General features: G+C 34.1%; 1 protein-coding gene across 2 annotated transcripts in view; it reads left to right on the top strand.

Moving 5' to 3' along the window:
- AFF4 (ALF transcription elongation factor 4) overlaps positions 1-23,059 on the top strand; it is an 80,074-nt gene that overhangs the window by 13,956 nt on the left and 43,059 nt on the right. The window contains exons 2-5 of one of the 2 annotated variants that reach the window (XM_063088127.1): positions 12,233-12,359; positions 14,523-15,317; positions 16,816-16,860; positions 20,635-20,721. In XM_063088127.1, coding sequence (XP_062944197.1) covers positions 12,237-12,359; positions 14,523-15,317; positions 16,816-16,860; positions 20,635-20,721 — 1,050 coding nt within the window. In that variant the 5' untranslated portion in view covers positions 12,233-12,236. The remainder of the gene's footprint in view (positions 1-12,232; positions 12,360-14,522; positions 15,318-16,815; positions 16,861-20,634; positions 20,722-23,059) is intronic. The other variant, XM_063088128.1, reaches the window with a different exon arrangement.

Below are 23,059 nucleotides of genomic sequence, written 5' to 3'. Positions count from 1 at the left end.
ATTCTTAATATTCTATTTTTTAATCTTTGTCCAATAAGACAAGGTCATTTGTGGAATGAAAGTTAGGATTGGGGGAAGCCATAGTACTTCATGAAATACTTGTGAGGAATAGGAAAGAGCATTGAAGCTTTGAGGGCTTAGTTGAGAGTGATAAAACACAATGATGAGAAATTTTGATAATTCATTAAGATGTGAAGAAGAAAGCAAAAATAGTATGGAATTGTTGTTATCTTTGCTTCCATGTTTTTCACTACATTATTTTAAACCTGAAGGCCATAGAGGTCTCATGACCAACTTTGGGACAAGGATCCTTCTGTGCAAAATACTGTCTTGGGATGTGATGTTTTGTTAGTATCGGCTTGATCTCCAGGTTTGCAACCTTTGTTTCCCTGCCTTGTAGGAAGTGATCTCTTCATATTCATAGGTAGAGAAATCCTGCCAAATGAGGTTGAGAGAAGTATCTGTACTCATAAAGCTTTGTGATTTAGCATAGTGCATTGTGGTAAAGTTATAGTTTAACAGCAGTTGTAATATATAGTCGGTTTGAAAATAATTGAAACCTTAGCTCAAGTCTCGTTTTGACTTTTGGAGTTTGTCACCCAATAATCTGGTAGTTGAATGGCTTCATTTTTCAGCAGGATAGTTGTTCCAAGACACTAGTTTTAAAAAAACATTGTAACAGATTCGGAGCTCCACTTGAGAGGGGCAAGTTAAGGTACACATTTTACTCTTTAAACTTAAAAAAACTTTTTTTAATTAAAAAATTTAAAAGTTATAAAACTAATACCTCTGTTTATTTAAAAATTATAGAAGGTGAATTTTCAGTTCATTGGGACTGCATGTTTAAATTTTAATTTTTTTACTATGTGCTCGCTGAAATTTTTTTATTGTTGTAAAATATACATAACATAAAATTTACCATTTTAATTATTTTACAATAATTCAGTGATGTTAAGTACTTTCACAATATTGTACAACCATTACCACTACCCATGTACAGAACTTTTTCATCATCTTAAATAGAAACTCTGTTAAGTTGAACTTTCAAAAGGAGAGAAGAGAACTGAGGTTGCCAGAGGTGGAAAAGGAGGAAGGGGAGGGGGGTAAGGGAGGAATTGGTAAAGAGCCACAAAAAACGATTACATTGTATAATGCTGAATATACTAATTATCCTGATTTGAGCATCACATATTGCACACAGATACTGATATTCAACTCTGTACCCCACTGACATGCACCATTATGTTTTCATAAAAAGGAAAAAAAAGGAAAAATAAACTCTTTTAAACAATATTTCTCCATTTCTCCTACCTCTGTTCTACTTTCTGTTTCTATGAATTTGCCTATTCCAGGTGCCTCATGTTAAGTGGAATCATACAATATGTGTACCTTTGTTTCTGGCTTATTTCACATAGCATAATATTTTCAAGGTTCATCCATGTTGTAGCATGAATCAGAATTTCATTCTTTTTTATGGCTGAATAGTTATTCCATTGTATGTATATACCACATTTTGCTTATCCACAATTCATCTCTTGGCGGACTCTTGACTTGTTCCCATCTTTCGGCTATTACGAATAATACTGTTATAAGCATTGGTGTACAAGGATCTAGTTGAGTCCCTGCTTACAATTCTTTTAGGTATATACCTAGGAGTAAAATTGCTGGATCATATGGTAAAGCTATGTCAAAGTTTTTGAGGAACCACCAAACTTTTCCACAATGGCTGCACCATTGTACTACGAGAAGTGTATGAAAGTTACAGTTTTCCACATCCTCACCAACACTTGTTATTTTCTGGGTTTTTTGGCTTTTGTTTTTTTATATATGTGATCATATTTTTAATAATTATATACATATTACAATTTAATATAAAAGTAAATATATATAATTTTATTTAAAGATATATAAATATAAAAATAGCTATCCTAATGGGTATGCAGTGGAATCTTTTTATAGTTTTGATTTGCATTTCTCTAATGACTAATTATGTTGAACATCTTTTCATGTGCTTATTGACTATTTGTATGTATGTCTTTGGAGAAAAGAAGACATTTGCTCATTTTTTAAATGAGTTGTTTGTCTTGGCACTCTTCTGGATTGCAAATATGAGGTATATTTCTGAACTCTCAATTTTGTTTTATTGACCTATATATTTGTAGTAAGATTTGAAATTGGAAGTTTGTGGCTTCCAACTTTGTTCTTTTGGAAGATTGTTTTAACTATTTTGGGTCTTTTGAATTTCCATATGAATTTTAGGATCACCTTATCAATTTCTGCAAATAAGTCAGCTGACATTTAGATAGGGATTATGTTAAATCTGTACATCAGTTTGGGGAGTATTTTCATTTTAAGAATATCAAATCTTCCAATCCATGAACATGAGATGTCTTCCCGTTTATTTAGGTCTTCTTTAATTTCTTACAATAATGTTTTGTAGTTTTCAGATTTAAGTTTTGCACTCCTTCTGTTAAATTTATTTCTAAGTATTTTATTCCTTTTGATGGTATTGTAGGTGCAATTGTTTTCTTAATTTTATTTTTAGTTTGTTTATTGCTACTATATAGAAATACAGTAAATTTTCTGTGTATTGATATTGCATCCTGCAACCTTGCTGTACTTGTTTATTAGCTCTAATAGATTTTTAGTGGATTCTTTAGGACTTTCTGTATACAAGGTCATCATTTTACTTCTTCCTTTCCAGTATTGATGCGTTTTAACTTCTTTTCCTTGCCCAATTGCCCTGGCTAGAACCTCCAGTACAGTGCAGAATAGAAGTGGTGAAAGCACACATCCTCATCCTGATCTTAAGGGGAAAGCATTCAGTCTCTTGCCTTTAAGTAAGAAAAATGTTAGATGTGGGTTATTTGTTGATGCCCTTTATTAGACTGGAGAAATTCCCTTATTCCCAGTTTGTTGAGTGTATCAAGAAATCATGTTTAAATATTTGTCAAATGTTTTTTCTGCATCTTTTGAGATGATCATGTGGGTTTTGTCCTTTATCCTACTGATGTGGTGTAGTACATTAATTAATATTTGGATGTTAAACCAACCTGTGTTCCTGGGATAAATCTCATTTGGTCATGGTGCATAATCCTTTGTATCTGTTACTGGATTCAGTTTGCTAGTATTTTGCTGAGGATTTTTGTATTTAGGTTGTAAGTTTTATTGATCTGTAGTTTTCTTGTAATTTTTGGTTTGGGTATTGACTTCACAGAATGAACTGAAACATGTTTTTCCTTCTTTTTTTTTTGGAAGAGTTTGTGAAGGATTAATATTAATTCTTTAAACATTTGTTAGAATTCACCAATGAAGCTTTCTGGTCCTGGTCTTTTCTTTGTAGGAAGTTTTTTGATTACTAATTAAGTTTCTTTACCTGTTCTACATCTTTTGAGGCTTTCTACTATCTTTTGAATTAATTTTGGTATTTTATTTATTAGGAATTTGGTCCCTTTTGTCTATGTTATTTAATTCATCGGCATACAATTTTTCTTAGTATACAATTTTTCATAATCCTTTTTATTTCTGTAAGGTTGATAACATTGTCCTCTTTAAATCTTGATTTTAGTAATTTAAGTTTTCTTTTCTTTTTTGAAGAAAAGTTTGTCAATTTTCTTGATCTTTTTAAAGAACCAACTTTGGTTTTGTTGATTTTCTTTATTATTTTCCTATTCTCTATTTTATTTATCCACACTAATCTTTATTGTTTCCTTCCCTCTGCTTGCTTTGGGTTTAGTTGGCTCTTCTTTTTTTAGTTTATGTTTAGGTTATTGATTTGAGATCTTTCTGCTTGTTTAAAAATCAATGTTAACAGTTATAAATTTCTCCCTAAGTACTGCTTTAGCTGCATCTTGTAAGTTTTGATATTTAGTGTTTTTAATTTCATTATCTCGAAGGATTTCCTGATTTCCCTTGTGGTTTCTTCACTGACCCATTGGTTGTTTCGGGGTGTGTTGTTTAATGTCCACGCATTTATGAATTTCCCAGTTTTCCTCCTATTCTTTCAAATTTCATTACATTGTGATCAGAGAATATACTTTGCATATATGATTTCATTCCATTTAAATGTATTTAGATTTGTTTTATGGCCTGATGTAATCTGTCCTGGAGAATTTTCCATATGCACTTGAGAAGAATGTGTATTCTGCTGTTGTTGCACAGGTCTAGTTGGTTTATCATATTGTTCAAATTCAACGTATCAAATCTTGGGAGACTATAATATTTGTTCTGCTTATAATCTTTATCTCTTGATTGACATCAGATTATTGTAATGCTATGAAACTACTGTTGTTTCGGACAGGGCAACAGGCTGTTTAAATGTAGGCAGGAGGTTGGGAACCTGAATTGTTTAAAGGGTTGCACTGGTCTGAAACACATCAATAAGTTCATGAGAACAGAGGAAAAGATGACAAACGGTAGTAATCCAAGATCCTTTTCAAGCCAATAATACTTTTATTTTTTGAAAACATTTTTATTGCAGCATACTTTACATTGGATAAAATTCTTCTGTTTTTAAGTGTACAACTCAGTGATTTTTAGTTGGTTTACAGAGTGTGCAATATCACCACAGTTAAATTGTAGAACATTTTCATTACCCCCAAATGGTCTATCATGCCTATTTGAAGTCACCCTTTATTCTATGTTTTACTCTTTATTCTTGTATAATGTAATACACTCAAGTACATTCAAGTACTTCTGTCATCTAGTCCTTAACAGATTAAGTGGTGTGGACACTTTATAAAACATAAAACTGAGGTTTAGAGAAGTTACTTGACAAAGTCATATCTGGTATGTTATATATCCAGAACCGAAAATCAGGTATCCTTAATTGTCCCATCTACTAAATTACAGTGCCTCAACTGTTTAGAGAGCATTTGAAGTTTAGACCTTACATTACTTTTTTAGGGTATTTAAGAAGTTAATTAAGAGGTAATTGACTATGCTGGTTTTTTTGTTTACTAAACATTTTATGTTTCAGAATTTTTATTAGGAAGGATCCCATTCTATATCTAAATAATCTGTATCAACAAATAATCCTTGCTTATAACTAAATCATCTGAATCACCTACATTTTGAGGAACTATGCATTGGGAAATAAAGGGTCATCTTGAGAATTAGTACCTTAGCTTCTTTGGTATTGATTATGTAGGAAATAAGGGAAGACTTCTCTTCCTCAAAGTATTCATCCAATGGGTAGTAATTGTGCGTGACTACGTGCTCTGGTTATTCCTGATACTCTTTTGAGATTGCTATTTTTCCTTCCTTTTTTCCACAAGAAGTCAAGAATCTTGAGAGAAATATAAATGGCTGAGATGTGGCCTCTTCCTAATTCATCCAATTGCTCTATAAATGCATTTGCACTTGGATGGAACTACTAGTAGTGAGTGGATGAGATTTCTAGTAACTGCAGGGGAGGTGGAGGCTGCATACCAAAGTCAGCCCTTTCCTTCCTTTAGTATCCCAATCCCATGTTGTCCATAGTAGTATTCACTTTTGGTTTCTTTGGATACTACATAATTGAGAAATAAAGATATAGATCGCATAATGTCGGTAGTATGAACATGTGAAATTTATTTATTTAGAGTGATTATAGTTCCAGAAATAATGGAAAACTCAAGAGAGGCTGAGCAAGTGCAGATCAAGGTGAAAGGAAAGCAAGCAGCTGGAAACAAATCAAGAGACTTGGAGAGTGTATCGACAGTTTTGACAACTGCAATGAGGTTTATATTTTACTATGCAGGGATTGAAGAGAGTTTAGGCATGGCCTGGGGGTAGGGTATGGGAATGGGCCTAGAGGAGAGATCAGAGGACTTGAAGTCAGTAGAGTTAAAATGCACAGTTTAATATAAGATTTGATCTTAACCTGATTATATTTCTTAGTTAAGGTAGATGACACATTGGAAAAGCATACTTATTACATAATCAAAAGACTATCACTTTAATAGAAATACAGACAAAAGGCATGAGTAGGCAATTTATAAAAGAAAAATGTGATTAGCTAAGTAACTCATGTGAAAGATGTGCAATAACCAATTATCAGAGAAGTATAATGCAGTATAATGTGAGCTCTGTAATGTTGAGAACTATCTGTGAGTCATTGTCTTTTATTTCTAGCTCTTAACACAGTGCATACTCGTATTTGTTGAATAAATGAAACAAAAAAAAGACACTGGGGTAATTTTTTTTACCTTTTAGGTTGGAGACACAATTTTAAAAGACTGATATAATGCATAGTATTGAAAATGGCATGGTTAAAAGGGTAGTCTCATACTCTGTTGGTGGCGCCAATTGACACAATCTATTTGGAAAGCAGTTCAGTGATATATATTAAGAGTTTGACTCAGCAATTCCACATCTAGAAATTTATCCAAAGGTAAAATAGAGTGCGCGCGCGCACACACACACACACACACACACACACACTCTCTCTCTCTCTCTCTCTCTCTCTCTCTCTCTCGCTCTCGCTCTCGCTCTCTCTCGCTCTCTCTCTCTCTCGCTCTCTCTCTCTCTTCTGGTGTTTGTAATATTGGATTCTGCGTACAACCCAATTATCTATCAGGGGTTCTGGTTAAATAAATACTATACAGTCGAAGAATGAGGTAGAATTCATATGTATTATGTGGACCTGTGTTCATTGTTTGCAATAAAAATGATGTGTACTGATTTCTACAGTGTTTAACACACATGTGTATTATTATATGTTTCTCCTCTGAATGTTAATTGTTTATTTCAGGAGAGTGAAATTATTGGTGACTTTTACTTTCTATTTTATATGAATCCTACTAGACATTCTGAGCACAGAGCCAAGTATTACTTTTATAATGGGAAAAACAAAACTCAAGGGATTATGTCTTTTGAAAAACATATAGGTGGAAGGAGAGTACTCTTTATTCACATTTACCGAGGGCCAAGAAAGAAGATTAGCTAAATGGGGAGACATCTTACACCTGTGTAGGAGAACTGGATATTCAGATTTCAGCTTGTGAGAATTCTGAATGTAACACATTCTCGTGTTAGTTAATTGAATCCAATTCTTGTCTATATACGCAACACCTAACAATTCTACTTCTGAATTTACTCTGAAGAAATAATTTAGGGTGACATGGGATTTTGGTAATAATTTTGAAAAAGTATTGAGCTTTTCTCTATTGCCTTTCTGTTTGTATTACTTTCTTAGAGCCCATAAATCTAGTCAAGGTTTTGTTAATAATGATTTTAATTCTAGCATTAGCCAAAAGAAAAAAAAAAAGTAAAACAATTGAACAAAAATAAGGAATTGGTTAAATAAAGCTGATACCTTCCTCCATATCTTTTATCCCATGTCATACAATCACATACAACTGCATATGCATGGGTGGGTGGTGTTTTTTGGTTACTTTTTCTCAAAGATGGATTGATCACATTACATACATTGTGTTGCATCTACTTTTTTCACATGACAGTACTTATGGAAATTCCTCCAAGTTAATTGGCAAAGATCTACTTCATTTCTTTTAAAAGCTGAATATATAGGGATGAACCACAATTTATTTAACCATTTCCCTGTTCTTGGGCATTCAGTTTTTTTCAGTTGTTCTACCAGTGAAACTATGCTGCAGTAAACATCCTTATAATTATGGCCATGCTTTTAATTCTATGGGATATAGTCTCACTAGTGAGGCTGCTGGGCTGAAGAATTTGTCTATTTTTTCTGGTTCAGTTTGGAACCTGGCTTTATTATTTTAATATCTTTGTCAACTTTAAAAAGTAGTAGGCTCTTAATTATTGTTGTTATTAAATAAAACATTCTTTTCCCATTGATTTGGATTTCTTAACTATTAAAATCCCATGTATCTTTGGGTTTATTTCTGGTCTTTGTTTTGTTTTACTGACCAGTTTGCTCATTTCTGTGTACTACCATGCGACAAGTATTTTGATAATAGCAATGGCTTTATAGTAAATTTTATTAGCTAGTGTGGCAAATTCTTCTTGTTCTTTCCTCAGAGATTAGTATATAATATATGCTTGTTGAATATTAAGTACAACTTAATCAGCAATAAATATTGAATCTTGCTTTAGATAAATTTAAGATGCCCATTTACCTTGGAGAAATTGAAGTTTGGCATCTTGATGGTGTCCACTCCAAGCCAAGCATGGTATTGCAGTGTCACTTTCTCAAGTGTAATAAATAATGACACAGGAGGAGTTGAGGAGAATGGGATGATCATCGTGAATTTGGAGGGGCAAGTGCAGTGCACTTTAGGCATGAGAGAAATACTTTAGGCCTTAGGGAAAGGAGGGTTTGATAGTAAATCCCAAGGCCAAAAAATGCTGGAAAGCAACTCCAGTGCTGTACTCTAATAAATAAACTTTATTACCCTTTTCCTCCCATCTTTTATTTTGAAAAATTTCAAACATACAAGAAAAGTATAAAGAACATTCATATACCCTTCACACAAATGTGCCAATTGTTAACATTTTTACTGTAATTGTTGTTGTTCTCCTCTTCCTCCTCTCTCTTTTTCTCTCTCTCCACACACACATATTTATACATACTAGATATATATTTGGATGGGTGTTGAGCCATTTGAGAGTTGCAGATATGATGACTTTTCACCCCTGTATACTTCAGTATTTATGTCCTAAGAGTCAAGGACGTTCTCCTACATAAACAAATACAGTTATCACAGTTGAGAAACTTAACATTGATGATTGTCTGAAATTCTATCTATATTCAGATTTCCCCAGGTTTCCTAATAATGTCCTTCTCAAGCAACCCCACCCACCAGATCCAGGATTTGGGGAATGAAGGATCATGTGTTGCATTTAGATGTTATGTGTCCTTGAATGTAGAAGTAATCACCAGCCCCCCACCCCCATTTTTTTTGGTTTCATGATACTGACATTTTTGAACAGTCCAGGCATTTTGCAGAGTGTTCCCTAATTTAGGTTTGTCTGTTTACTCATGATTAGATTCAAGTTAAATATTTATAGTAGGAAGACTACCTGTGTGCTGATGGGTCTTCAGTGCACCACACCAGGAAACCTGTAATATCAGTTTGTCCCATTATGGATGATGTTAAGTTTGGTCACTTGATTAAAGGTAGTATTTATTGTATTTCCCATTCTCCCCACATTTTTCACGCAATAATTTTAGCGTCTTGCCTCAATGATTGCTTTAGTGACTGCAGGAAGATGATTTTCTATTCTTTTATTTCTTCTACATTTGTTAGTTGGTATTCTTCTACAAAGAAGGGCATTTCCTCCCTGCTTTATTTCTCTATTTTATTTTATTATCATTATGGACTCAGGGATCCTTTTTTTTTTTTTTTTCCAATTAGTTCTATTACGTTCTTGTCGTTGTTCATTTTGATCCTCAAATGTTTTAAAATCCAACCAGTGAGAGCCCCTTCAGGCTGGTTCCTGTACCCTTTTGATATGTCTCCATCTGTTTTTGAGCATCTTCTTACTGTTAAAACAAGATTTGGGGGGTGTTCAAGGGAATCAATCACGTGTTCAGAGGGTTGGAACTCACAGCTCCACCCCCACCTCTGGTGAAGAGAGAGGAGCTGAAGGTTGCATTGATTACCAATGGCCAATGATTTAATCAATCATGCCTGTGTAATGAAGTCACCATAAAAACCCAAAAGGACTGAGTTCAGAGGACTTCCAGGAAGGTGAACAAGAACATATCCATGTGTGGTACACCCCAACTCCACTGGGATGGAAGCTCCCATGCTTTGGATCCTTCCAGACCTAGCCCTATGTGTATCTTCATTTGGCTGTTCGTATGTATCCTTTAAAATATCCTTTATGATAACCTGGTAAATATGTTTCTTGAGTTCTGTCAGCTTCTCTGGCAAATTAATTGAACCCAAGGAGGGAGTCATGGGAACCCTGATTTGTAGCTGGTTGTTCAGAAGCACAGATAAGACAACCTGGGGCTTGCAACTGGCATCTGAAGTTGGGGGCAGTATTGTGGGGCTGAGCCCTCAACCTGTGGGATTTAACACTATCTCCAGATAGGTAGTGTCAGAATTAAATTGAATTAGGAGACAGCCAGCTGGTATCCTCTGCAAAGTTGATCGCTTGCTTGGTGTGTGGGAGAAACTCTCACACACATCAAATGTCAGAAGTATATTGTGAGAGTATAGTGGGAGAAATTGAGTTTGTTTATTTCTATATTCTCAGAGCTATAAAATAGTTTTGCCTGTGCAGCAAAGATGTATTTCAAATTGATTCATATTTAAATTTCATGTTAATTTTAGTGGATTTCAGATTACTGGAATTATTGCTTTTGGGGCAAACTATTTTATCCTCGGCACAGATATTGATGTTCAGAGACACAGGAGGATACATTAGATACAAAAATAAGTCAGATCAGAAAAAAAATTAGAGAATAAGAGCTACAACTGGGATATTAGTTCTTTTAAGCAATCAATTAATGTAGTTCTGAGCTTCCTAGCAGCCTTATTAAAAGAGGAAATATTCAGTTGGATGGCTTTCATTGCTTAAGGAAACCAAGTTTCTTTGGCATTGATTCACAGAAGGAATTTTATTGTGGGAATCATATCTATTTTTATAATAAATATACAGGTATTCCTTGTATGATTATTTTAGTGCTGTTGAATACATGAAATTAAATCACATTTTAAAGAAGTTTTCTGTTGTTTTCGATCTTTCTGGATTTGAATTTAGGAAATTTATGGAAATTGGTAGTTAACGTGCCCTTTAGAATCTATAGATATAAATAATTTTGTGTGTCAGCAGCACCATAGCTCAAAAGGTCTACTTAAAATTTGATTGTTAGTGATATAAAATTATTAGTTGGTTCAGATGTGCTGGAGGTTTGGTTTTATTCTCTGAATGCTTAAGTGTAGATGTTTTATGGTATTTAATAAAAAAGGGTTCAAATATGTTTTGTGATTATATAGGGTGCTAAGTACAAGGGAAACCAAAGAAATCACATCTTGCAATAGTATCTTATACTCTTGTCTAAGCTTATTAGAAAATTGTACAAATACAAAATAACTTGAATACATATTTGAAACTTAGAATATTCTTTTTTAGTTTTTAAACACTAAATTGCTTTATTTGCAAGATACTAAGTTGTACAAATCAGGACATTTTAGTTTTGAATGTTTTCTTTCACTGTTCCAACACATTGATAAAAGTCTTTAAGAGTATATTGGTTTTGCTGCCCATTCTAATTTTATAATTATAGTTTATGGCAATCTTGATTCACTTTAATTTCCTGACTTGATTTATGAATTATAGGCTAGAAATGCTCCACAGGTATAAACTTATTTTTCCCTTTGGCCTCTAACAGAACAGTTTTTGTTTTTTTGTTTTTTAAAACAAAACCAGGACAGATGATTTAATCTATCCGTAGGGAAGGATGTTGCAGAGTCCCTTTTGTCGCAGAGTTTAACAATCTTTTTTATCATTGTCTATATAACCAAAATCCCTGCTGCTGTAAATAAAGCTATTACCCTTTGTTATAGTAAAAATATACTGTCATGATTATAGAAATTTTTTCTCCCATCCCAAAGACTTTCTTCTTCAATATGATTTCAATTGTTGTTGCTAACCCAAGTTAATTTTACATTCTATTACTGAAAGCCTCAGTCTTGCCATTATTGAGGTGTTAATTGAAATATTAATATATTTAGAGCAGAAATGTAATTTTTTAGGGAATCTAGAGTCACAGCAAAGCTGAGGTCAGACGGCCATAAGGATGGACATTAAGGAAGCTATGTTTGGGACAAAAATCAAGATAAGGTAGATGCAAACTAGAGAAAAGAACTGGACCCTGGGTGGAAGGGGTGGTAGGTAAGAGTAGGTTATGTGCTTTTAAAGGCAAAGGACAGTTAGATTTCTGGAGAGGAAGCCACGAAAGGCTTATAGGAAATATTGAGGATTTGGGTTTAAGTACTACCTTCCCTATAAATGTACAAGTTTTAGCTGACTTTTAGCTAGCAGAGTCCTTTAAAAGTTGATAGGATTAAATGTTTTGATGGGTTGAGTTCTAATAGTCTGGGCTAGTGTTTCCTCTCTGGATAGTTGTGGAAAGGACACTATTGGTATTAGTTGCTAAAACCATTGCCAAGACCCAGCTTCAGCACTAATGCCTGTTATTGCTTGGAAGTCAAAAGGGAATCTACAATTGAAACATTAAACTGACAAAATCAGTACAGAAAATTTAATTCTTCCTTTCATTTTTGTGGTGTAAAGATTGTGTTTCTCTTCATAGCAACATGAACCGTGAAGACCGGAATGTGCTGCGTATGAAAGAACGGGAAAGGCGGAATCAGGAAATTCAGCAGGGTGAAGACGCCTTCCCACCTAGCTCTCCTCTCTTTGCTGAGCCATACAAAGTTGTAAGTTGTCTTTCTTTGAATTTTTTTTCCCATTAACATGACATCTTTGCTTTTAAAAGGTTTTATCCTTGACTTTTTATATTAGAGAAGAATTATTATTATGAATACAGCTTAATATTTTTCCTTGTCCTCTAACTACAGCATAACTTTTTGGGGGGTTAAACTTTTCTTTGGAGTATAGTATGCATAGAGAAAACATGCAAAATAAGTGTTATGAATTGAAGAATTTTTACAATATGAACAACCTCCTGCTCCCTTCCCATTGCTATCCTGTACTCTTAAAAATATGGTCTGAATTGGCTCAAACATTCATATCTATACCCTGGGCTGTACTAACCATGGGCAGGCATTTTACTTTTCTGAGCTTTTGATTCAATTAAAATTTTGTGAGTCAGTGTGCATTGTCTGCTGTTTCCTAGGTGTTCTTTGGGTATAGCATCAGTCAAAGATGAATGTTTTGTAGATGCTTTTGTTTCTCTTTATTTCTTGTCATTTGCTTACCTAGTTTACTAAGTTTCAGTGACTGATAGTATATTTGAATAAATATATCTTCAGTATCAGTCTGGTTCTTTTTCTGTTTTCATAAATTAAATTCTCTGATATTCTTTCTAATACATTTAATGCTTAGATTTATTTTAAAGCATGCTACCAGAGATGTTCAATAACTTGAATCAATTGCAATTTTTATTACTATTATTGTACTTGATTTGGGATTACAAAAAACACTGAATAGTACCACTTCTGATGATTCTTAGTATAGCTTTAGTAGCCTCAGATGTCTCTCTACCATTTTATTTGGCTTTGGTTTTCATTTCAACTGCCCTTACATTTTAAAGGCTTACACTGTGTATAATAGAAATAATACTATGTATTAGAGCATTAATGACTATTATTAATGTATAGTATGAGATTAAGAATGTTAGACTTTTCCCCATACTGGTCAGCCACCAAAAAAAAAAAAAAAAAAAAAGTTAAACTTTTTTCTGATAAAATATTAAAAGTAACAATATATCCCAGATTTACCCCCATAATATTTGGTGTGTATGGAAACCATTATGTGCTCTATATAAGCCATTTATCCTGAGTTTTTAGGGATTTCTCAATTTAAATGCAGTCATACTGACATCATTTATGTGAGTGTAACAAAAAACCCAGGATTAGGGATTAAATTAAAGATTAAAGACATGATGGAAAAAAATAAGAATTTTGTCCAGAATCTTTATATCACACACCATTTATTTTGTACTTTCACTGTAATGCATTGGATTTAATTTCAGATCTTGGTGTTGTCTGTAAATAGCTATATATTTACCTTTCTTGTTTAATAGGGTCAGATTGATTTTCAAGTAATCTGAAGTTATTGACTCTTGTTAATCTCAAAATAAATAGAGGTGGTTCAGTCTTGATTTCTTTTTAATGTAATCCAGTAAACTTTTTTTCATACATATAAATATGAAAGAATCCTAAAGTTGGAAGACATCTTGGGCCTTCTTATTACCCAAAAATAATTCTTTGGAACTTAAAGTATATACTGTTGACTTCAGAAGTTGGAGTCTTTATTGATCAGAATGAAAAGTGAGGATTTAAAACTTTACCAATGGGTTTTCCATGCTTAATTTGTTGTTGGGAACTTTTATTAACTTGATGAGTCACAGTAGCAGAGGGAATTAAAATAAAAAGCAATCAGTTATGTATAACTTATTTCATTAAATTTTTGTTTCCGCGTCTAACTATAACATTTAATTACAAGGAATATAATGTTTTCACAGACTGCCAGGTTATAAGTGTTGGCTAATCTGCTGGCCTTGAACTTAATTACATAGGTCAGATTACTTTCTGTTCTTCCAAAGACTTTTGCTATTCCAGTATGTTTCTGGTAAAATTTGGGTTTTATTTTCCCCTCCTAGAATCCATTATATGTATTTCTCAGTGTCTTATAGAATATTTATATTTTAGCATGGTTATTTTTAGATACTTTCAATGAATTTTTTCACTATAAAAATTACATATATGGAGTTTTATTCTAGATTTTAACTTTAAGATATGAGTTGAAGCCTCCCTTTGAAAAGCCCTTTTCCCTTTGAAGTTTGGAAAATTAGTTTAGAAGCATATTTTATTTCTGATTATGCTAATTGTATAATTCTATTTTACATTTTTTTGTAGACTAGCAAAGAAGATAAGTTATCAAGTCGTATTCAAAGTATGCTTGGAAACTACGATGAAATGAAGGATTTCATAGGAGACAGATCTATACCAAAGCTTGTTGCAATTCCCAAGCCTACAGTACCGCCAACAGCAGATGAAAAATCTAACCCAAATTTCTTTGAACAGAGACATGGAGGTTCTCATCAGAGTAGCAAATGGACTCCAGTAGGACCTGCACCCAGCACTTCTCAGTCTCAGAAACGGTCCTCAGGCTTACAAAGTGGACATAGTAGCCAGCGGACCAGTGCAGGTGGCAGTAGTGGCGCTAACAGTGGTGGCCAGAGGCACGACCGTGATTCATACAGCAGTAGTGGGGGTGGTAGCCGTAAAAAAAGCCAACATGGATCAGAACACTCCAAATCACGTTCTTCCAGCCCTGGAAAACCCCAGGCTGTTTCTTCATTGAGCTCCAGTCATTCCAGGTCTCATGGGAATGATCACCATGGCAAGGAACATCAGCGTTCCAAATCACCTCGGGACCCTGATGCAAACTGGGATTCTCCTTCCCGTGTACCTTTTTCAAGTGGGCAGCACTCAAATCAGTCTTTCCCACCATCGTTGATGTCAAAATCCAGTTCAATGTTACAGAAACCCACTGCCTATGTACGGCCCATGGATGGACAGGAGTCCATGGAACCAAAGCTGTCCTCTGAGCACTACAGCAGCCAATCCCATGGCAACAGCATGACTGAGTTGAAGCCCAGCAGCAAAGCACATCTCACCAAGCTGAAAATACCTTCCCAACCGCTGGATGTAAGTCACACATTTAGAGCTTTTAACATTGTGGCTATGTAAAGCAATTGACCATGAAGTTATGATTGAATGTGAATTGCCTCTTTGTCTTAATAGTAAGGAATGTTTAAAAGTTTAAAGATGGGGGAAAAAAGCTTAAAGAAAGACTTGTGCGTGACTCCCAAGTGGATCCATAGAGCTGTTAGCTTCCCCTCTTGGGAAATAGAGAAAATGTCTTTCACGGTTTTCAAATATTAAAATGACAAGTCAGTTACAGAATAAAAGCGTGATCCATCAATACCTTAGATTTCCTGCTTTTGATTTTATGGAGTAATATACCTTGTTTTCTTTTGTTTAAAAAGAAAATTAATTTCTCTATTCTCATTCATGAGTATGAGATGTGGGCCTTGTTTCATGGTGGTAAATGTTGGGACTTTGGGGTCCATGGAGATTGTAATGTTGTATAGTTTGGATGCTATAATTCTTTTCTCTAGTTATATACTTCAAGGATTGAGACAGCTGCTCCACATTCATAGCAGTTGTTTGAAATTTACAGTGTTAATAACTGCATAACAAACCATGATTTTCAAAATAACCAAAGAAGTGAGCATTCATTGCAAAATTTTATCTTTTTTTTTTTGGCAGCTGGCCAGTATGGGGATCCAAATCCATGACCTTGGGGTTATAAGGCTATACTCTAACCAGCTGTGCTACATGGCCAGCCCTTAAAATTTTATCTTTTGATGTAGTTTGTACAATAAAAAAAATTTTTAAGTAATGTCAGTAGCCAAAAATTATAGCTCATTGCTCAGAGTGGTGGGGAGAAGAATCAGGGATATGTAAAATGCTGTTTTGAGAACGTTTCAAAATTTTTCCTGTGGTGTTGGGAAACTCATCGTTAGTGGCATTTGCCATCTAATTACTCCTCTCAAGAGAACAGTAAAATGGTAATTTGTTCTTTTCTTCAAACAGCATGATCCTTAGAGTTGGGCAGTTCTCTAATTCCTTTTTGTGCCTTAGAATAAGCAACTTACCTTCTGTGATTTAAAAAAGACTGTGTAAGATTTCCATCATGTTCCAGACCAGTAATCTTTCAATAATACTCGTTTTACCGTTTGTTAGTTTATGTGAAATGATGTATCTCAGTATCGTGGTATATTTCGTATATAAATAAAATTTCAAATTTTTGGACTAGCCACTCCCCTGAAAAATTACATTTTAAAAATTATTTCTAATCTAATGTATAAGAAAGATAAAATTTTAAAATCCTTTGAAAAAAATTAAGTTCCTCAAGTTATGTATGGTTTGGTGTTTAAAAGTTTCTAGTGCTTGAAAAATTTGTATTTAAGGTAATTAGTGGAGAAATTGTAACAAGCTTTCTGATTTAGAGTAGTGGGATTATAAATACTCCTTTAAATTTTATTTTATTTCTAATAATGTTTTTAAATCTCTGCAGCAAATACTAAAAATCTAATAATAAAATATTCCAAATCTAACGTGTCTTTCTTTTTCTCTTAAGGCATCAGCTTCTGGTGATGTGAGCTGTGTGGATGAAATTCTTAAAGTAAGTTTTTTTAAAAAATCATTTCAATCTCTTATTTAATTATGATGCTCTGTCACCATCTTACCCTCCTTCTACCTGTATTTGACAGAGGATCTGAAAGAACAGATTGCTTTATATGTGTAACTTGATTATGCCCATCATAAATAATTGACTCTGTTCTGCTTATACTTAGATTCTGAGTTACATGGTTTGTTTACTTTACTATTTGCCTTCACAGAGCTGGTTTTGTTTTTTGTTTTTAAGTAAAACAAATTACAGTCTTAACAGTTTGCCTTGAAAAGAGGAAGAAACCAAATATAACTGCACTTTCTCAAGCTTATCAGTTAATAGTTTGAAGTGCTAAAAACCTCAGTGTTTTTTACTGTCAAACCTTTAGTTGAAAATAGCTTCCTTTGTAATTTATCTGTACATACTGGTCAAGTCCTACAGTAAAAGACCTCTTCAGGGCTGGCTGGTTAGCTCAGTTGGTTAGAGCAGGGTACTGATAACACCAAGGTCCAGGGTTCAATCCCTGTTACTGGCCAGTCACATACACATATCCCCAGACCCTTCTGAGTACTGCACATTTTGGGTATTTAATATCCATATTTAAAATTGATATATGACCAAAAAGTAAATTCTTCTGTTGGAAAAAGAAATCATGTCTGCTGGAAAAAGAGAAAGTCCAGTGAATTAGTGAGTGATGATGACTGCTTTTTGCTCAGTAGAGAAAACTGTCAGTCACATATTACTCGTACTTTCTTGGTTTGGGAGGGTTTTTTTGGGGTGGGGTAAGCTCCTCAATATTTGTGTCTATATTTGCATTTCACTGTGGCTACTTTTGAAAGACTACCTGCATTGCCTGCTTCTACTCTGTTCTCTCCCATTCCTTTCTGTAGCCTACTATAATAATCTCCCTTTTACCTCTTCCATTTTGCTGTATCTATTTCTCTAAGGTCATTATCTTCCCCTTCATCCAGCGGCTTCGTTTGAGTTCTTATTTTCTTTACTCTCTCTGCTTATCGTAGAGTTTTTTTTACTGTTATTAGGCTTTGTTGTTTTTATTTCCCATCCACCTTTTTTGCTTCTCTTTCTCTGCCTTTTTGGAACTCTTGTTTGTGTCTTATCTTTTAAGTATGGGTGCATTCTTCTAGCCTCTCTTTTTTTTTTTCTTCTCTTTGACTTTCCTTTTTCTACCATTCTTGGCTCTATCTGTTAGACAGCTGTTTAGTCTTTCTCTCCTGCCTTGGCCTCCTTTGGGTTTTGGTTTATGTCTCTTAATTGCTTCTCAGCTGAGTTTCCATTTGGATTTCTCTTTGCTTCTTCAGACTCAACATGTCTAAAGCCATATCTATCAGACTTCCTTCTATTCGTGGTACTACCATTCTCCCATGCTTGTAAGTGTAGAATCCTAATTATTTCTAATTTCTTCCTCTCCTCTATTTAAACACAAAACTAGATGTAGACTTTGAACTTTTCTTGAAAATATCTATTCTTTTTGTTTCTGCCACCTTGATCTTCAGTAGCTGTAACAGAGAGTCCTCACTCTGCCTTCTGCCTCTACAGTCTCTCTGTTCATCTGTCTTCTGCATTGGTACCAGATTCTTTACTTCATCCCTGGTCTTCATAAATTAATTTTTTTCTTACAAATTTTCGGTGGTTCTCTAAGTCCCATAGAAGAATAGTGTCCAAATTTAACATTCCAGACCTTCCATAGACTGGTCCTAACCTCTGCCGTTGCTGATTGACTGCTTTTGCAAACTGGTTTCCCTAAGCCATACACTTTATTGCTCTTTAACCTTCTTAAAGTAAACTTCGTTGGAATGTATTTCTCCTTCCCCTTCAGTTATATTGTTTTTTTCTTAGAATCCCAATGAAATAATTCTTCCCCATGTATCAGACCATCAGACCATAGTGATAACTCTTTCCTCTGAATCTCATATAGCATTTATTTTTTAGTTGCCATGTATATAAAAAGTCTAAGGGACCATATATATTTTTCTGAATCTTCAGCGACACATAGAATTTTAGTGCCTGGAAGATTTTCTTATATTTAATTATCTCCTTGATGTTACTAACCATTTATTCTACATTTTGTACATAGCTTGGCACAAGTTGGAGAGTTAAATAGATTTTTAATTAAGAGTATTTTGGTATTTGAGTTATAAAATACCAACGCTGAAAACCTGAGGTGTATGAATTTGTTTCCTTTTCCTTCCCTGTCTGCAGTGTGCAAAGAACTTCAGGTCTGCCTTCCCTTCATGCTTTCTTCATATTCCTAGTCATAATGTTTGTAGGAATCCCATCATGAACTTAAAGAAAAAAACATTTTAATCTAAAAGGAATATATGTTTATTGAGGAAAATTGATTTATTAATTCAGGGCATGCTAACTGAGCACCTACTATGTGTCAGGCACTGGGAATACAGTAGTGATACAGTTGTTGCACCCTTTGAGCTGACATTCTAGAGCAGGATATAGGAAATAATCAACTATATAGTATTATTTTAGGAAGTGAAATGCTATTAAAACATTATAAGAGGATAAAGAGCAATTACATGTAGGTGGCTGTTTTAAGAAGTTCAAGTACTACAGGCAGTATGAAGTGCCCGTCTCTTCCCCGTTCTGTCATTGTATTGTCCAAAGGTAGCCACTGTTAACTGTACTTCTGGAGATTTTTTTAATAAACATTTTTAAAATAGGACATACTATGCTTTGTGTTTGTCACTTAACAATATAGTGTGGACATAATTTCATATTGGTAGTAAATTTCTCATTTTAATGGCTGCTTGGTGTTCCATTGTATAGATGTCTGGTAACGTATTTAATCAGTATTGTGTTGTTAGATATCTAGGTTGTTTCCATTTTTTTAGTGTCAGCCCCTTGAACAATGTTTATCTTTACATAACTATGTGAGTATAGCTATGGGTAAATTCCTAGGTATTATACCACCTTTAATTTATTGCATTTCCTGTCTATCTGATGGCTTACTTTCAACTAAATGCCAGAAATAAAACACTCCCTCCTTGTTCTAATAACCTGTCACTCCCCTGCTCCTATAACATACACATTATGATCTTATCCAAACTCCACTTGGACATACTTGGCATATGTTTAGACAGAAGACATCGAATGAAATCAGACGTAGGGCCTTGCTTGTCTCTTTTCCTTCTCATTGAAGTCTCTTTTCTGATTTCCTCATATGACCTATTAGTGCATGGACTTTGTAGCCAGACTTCTTAGAATCAAATTCTGTGTTTGTTACTTAATGTTTGACCTTGAATAAATAACTTAACCTTTGCATCAGTTTTATCCTAAACAGAGTTAGCATAATAATGGTATCTACCTCATAATTGTCATTGTGAGTGCTAAATGAGTAACAGACATGTTAATCACTTAGCATAGTGTCTGGCCCATTAAAGGTACACAGTAAATGTTAGCTGTTTTCCTTTATCATTATCCTCTTCCTCCCACTCCAACAGCAAGCTCTTCCTTAGTAGTATTTTATTATGTGCCTTGTATTTGATTACAGGCTGATTCTGTAACTATTCACAGGTCTCATCATCCTAACTGTAAATTCCTTGAAGCCAGGGAGTATTTATTATTTATCTTCCTATTACCTACCCCGTAGTGCTTTTGCACACAGTTGTGCTTAATTAATATTTATTGACTAAATATGTATAATTTTGGAGGAGCAATCATGAAACCAGTATTTATAAATACAAATCTGGTTTTTAGCTGTATAATTTTTATCCTTGATCTGGTTGAAAACAAACTGTAATAATTACGTTTCAGGAGATGACGCATTCATGGCCTCCCCCTCTAACGGCTATTCATACTCCATGCAAAACAGAACCTTCCAAATTTCCTTTTCCAACGAAGGTAAGTAAATCAAATGTGTCTTTGATACTGTAAGAAAACTCTAAATGGCTCGACTAAGATCATATGAATTCATTGTCTTGCCGTTCCCATTTTAGTGGGAGACAGACAATAAATAAGTGAATAAATAGATAAGTTCACATAGTGACAATTGCTGTGAAGAAAACTAAACAGGGTAATGGAATCAAGAGCATCTCGGATTGAAAAGTGCTTGAGAAAGCTTTGAAGGCAATATGGGTGAGAGTCTTAAAAGGCATTGATGTTTATTGAAAATGATTATGGTATTTTAGGCCAGAGGTGGTAAGGGCTTCTCAAGCCATTGTCTAAGGAACTCCTTTCCATAGGACATAGCAATCATACCTATGTCCTATGGAAAGAGGATCCTCAGACAACAGTTCTAAGCTCATCTAAAATCAGCAGTTTTTTTAAACATTAATTTATACTTATATAAATAACATAAAAATACATTGTCCTTTTGTAAGTTTGATCAGGACCCCTAATAATAGCCTTTCCCCAATTCTGCCCTCTTTATCTCACCACAGCTCTTTTCATATGTACCTTTGCAAGTCTTTTTACATGCATTTATATACATATATGTGTAATCATTACAAATAAGCATTTTCTCATTTATTTTATTTCTGCACAGATATATTGTTCTGTATCTTTATTTATCTATTTTTGTTTTGGCAGCTGGCTGCTATGGGGATCCGAACCCTTGACCATGGTGTTATCAGCACCACACTCTCCCAAGTGAGCTAACCAGCCAGCCCCCATTGTTCTGTATCTTTAATCAGTCAGCAGTAGGTCTTGGAGACTTTTCCATGTTATTACATATTTCATTTCTTTTAACTGCATCCATAGTATAAATGTGTCCTAGTTTATTTAGCCATTTTTCTTTGGTATTTAAGTTGGTACCAAATTTTCTACAAACATTTCTTTAGTAGATATCTTTGTTCTACAAACATTTCTTTATACATTTCTTTAGTGGATATCTTTGTTCCTGCCTTCTTGTGTGTGTGTGAGTTTCTTTAGGGTAAAAAGCAAGAAGTAGAATCGCTGAGTATTGAGCGTATTTATTTAATATATACTCTCAAATTCCTTCTATAGTTACAAGATTTGTACCAGTCCATACTCCCATTTGCATTACCTATTATTCCTCACATGCACACCACCATTTGATATTATTAAACACTAATCTTTTGAGTGAAAAATGGAATTCTGTTTTTAGATTGCTGCTGAGGTTCATCTTTACATATTTACCACCTATTTGATTTCTGTATGGATGAATTTGCCTATTCCTACTGCCCTTTGGGTTTCATCTTTTATCTAATGAGTTTTAGGAAGGCTTCTTTTTTTGTTTCATGTTGTTTTGTTTGAATTCTGGATTCTAATAATTTCTTATATATCCTGTAAATACCAGTTAGATTCTTGTCAAAAAAGTTTTATGGTCTCAAAGGTTTTAATTTTCATGAATAAAATCTGAAACTACTTCAAAAAGTTGATGGAAAAATGAAATTGAAAGATAATACAAATCTTTCCATGAACTTTTCGAAGGCCCCACATATATCCTTCTCTTTCTTTATAGCTTTTGCTTTTTTTTTATTATTATTTTTATTTTTAAATTTTATTTTACTTTTCAATATACATTGTAGTTGATTTTCATGCCCTTTTACCTGTTCCTCTCCTCCCCCCCACATCATATAAGTTCACTTGACTTAAAAAGTTCAAGGAATTTTTGTGATTGTTGTGTTTTCTTCCCCCTCACCCTTTATTTGTGTTTGTTTGTTTGTTTGTTTGTTTATAGCTCCTACAAATAAGTGAGAACATGTGGTATTTCTCTTTCTGTGCCTGACTTGTTTCACTTAATATAATTTTCTCTAAGTCCATCCATGTTGTTGCGAATGGTAGTATTTCCTTCTTTTTTATAGCAGAGTAAGTACTCTATTGTATAGATATACCACATTTTCCTTATCTACTCATCTGATGATGGACATTTGGGCTGGTTCCAACTCTTGGTTATTGTTAATAGAGCTGCAATAAACATTGGAGTACAGGTATCCCTTCGACATGATGATTTCCATTCCTCTGGGTATATTCCCAACAGTGGAATAGCTGGGTCATATGGTAGATCTATATGTAATTGTTTGAGGAGCCTCCATACCATTTTCCATAAAAGCTGCACCATTTTGCAGCCCCACCAACGGTGTATGAGAGTTCCTGTTTCTCTGCAACCTCTCCAGCACTTATCATTCTCAGTCTTTTGGATATTAGCCATCCTAATTGGAGTGAGATGATATCTCAAAGTGGTCTTGATTTGCATTTCCTGGATGCTGAGTGAAAT

The sequence above is a fragment of the Cynocephalus volans genome, chromosome 2 (assembly GCF_027409185.1).
Source record: "Cynocephalus volans isolate mCynVol1 chromosome 2, mCynVol1.pri, whole genome shotgun sequence".
Classification (NCBI taxonomy): domain Eukaryota; kingdom Metazoa; phylum Chordata; class Mammalia; order Dermoptera; family Cynocephalidae; genus Cynocephalus; species Cynocephalus volans.
The sequence above is the reverse complement of the archived record's forward strand: the minus strand, read 5'-3'. Positions and strand labels throughout refer to the sequence as shown.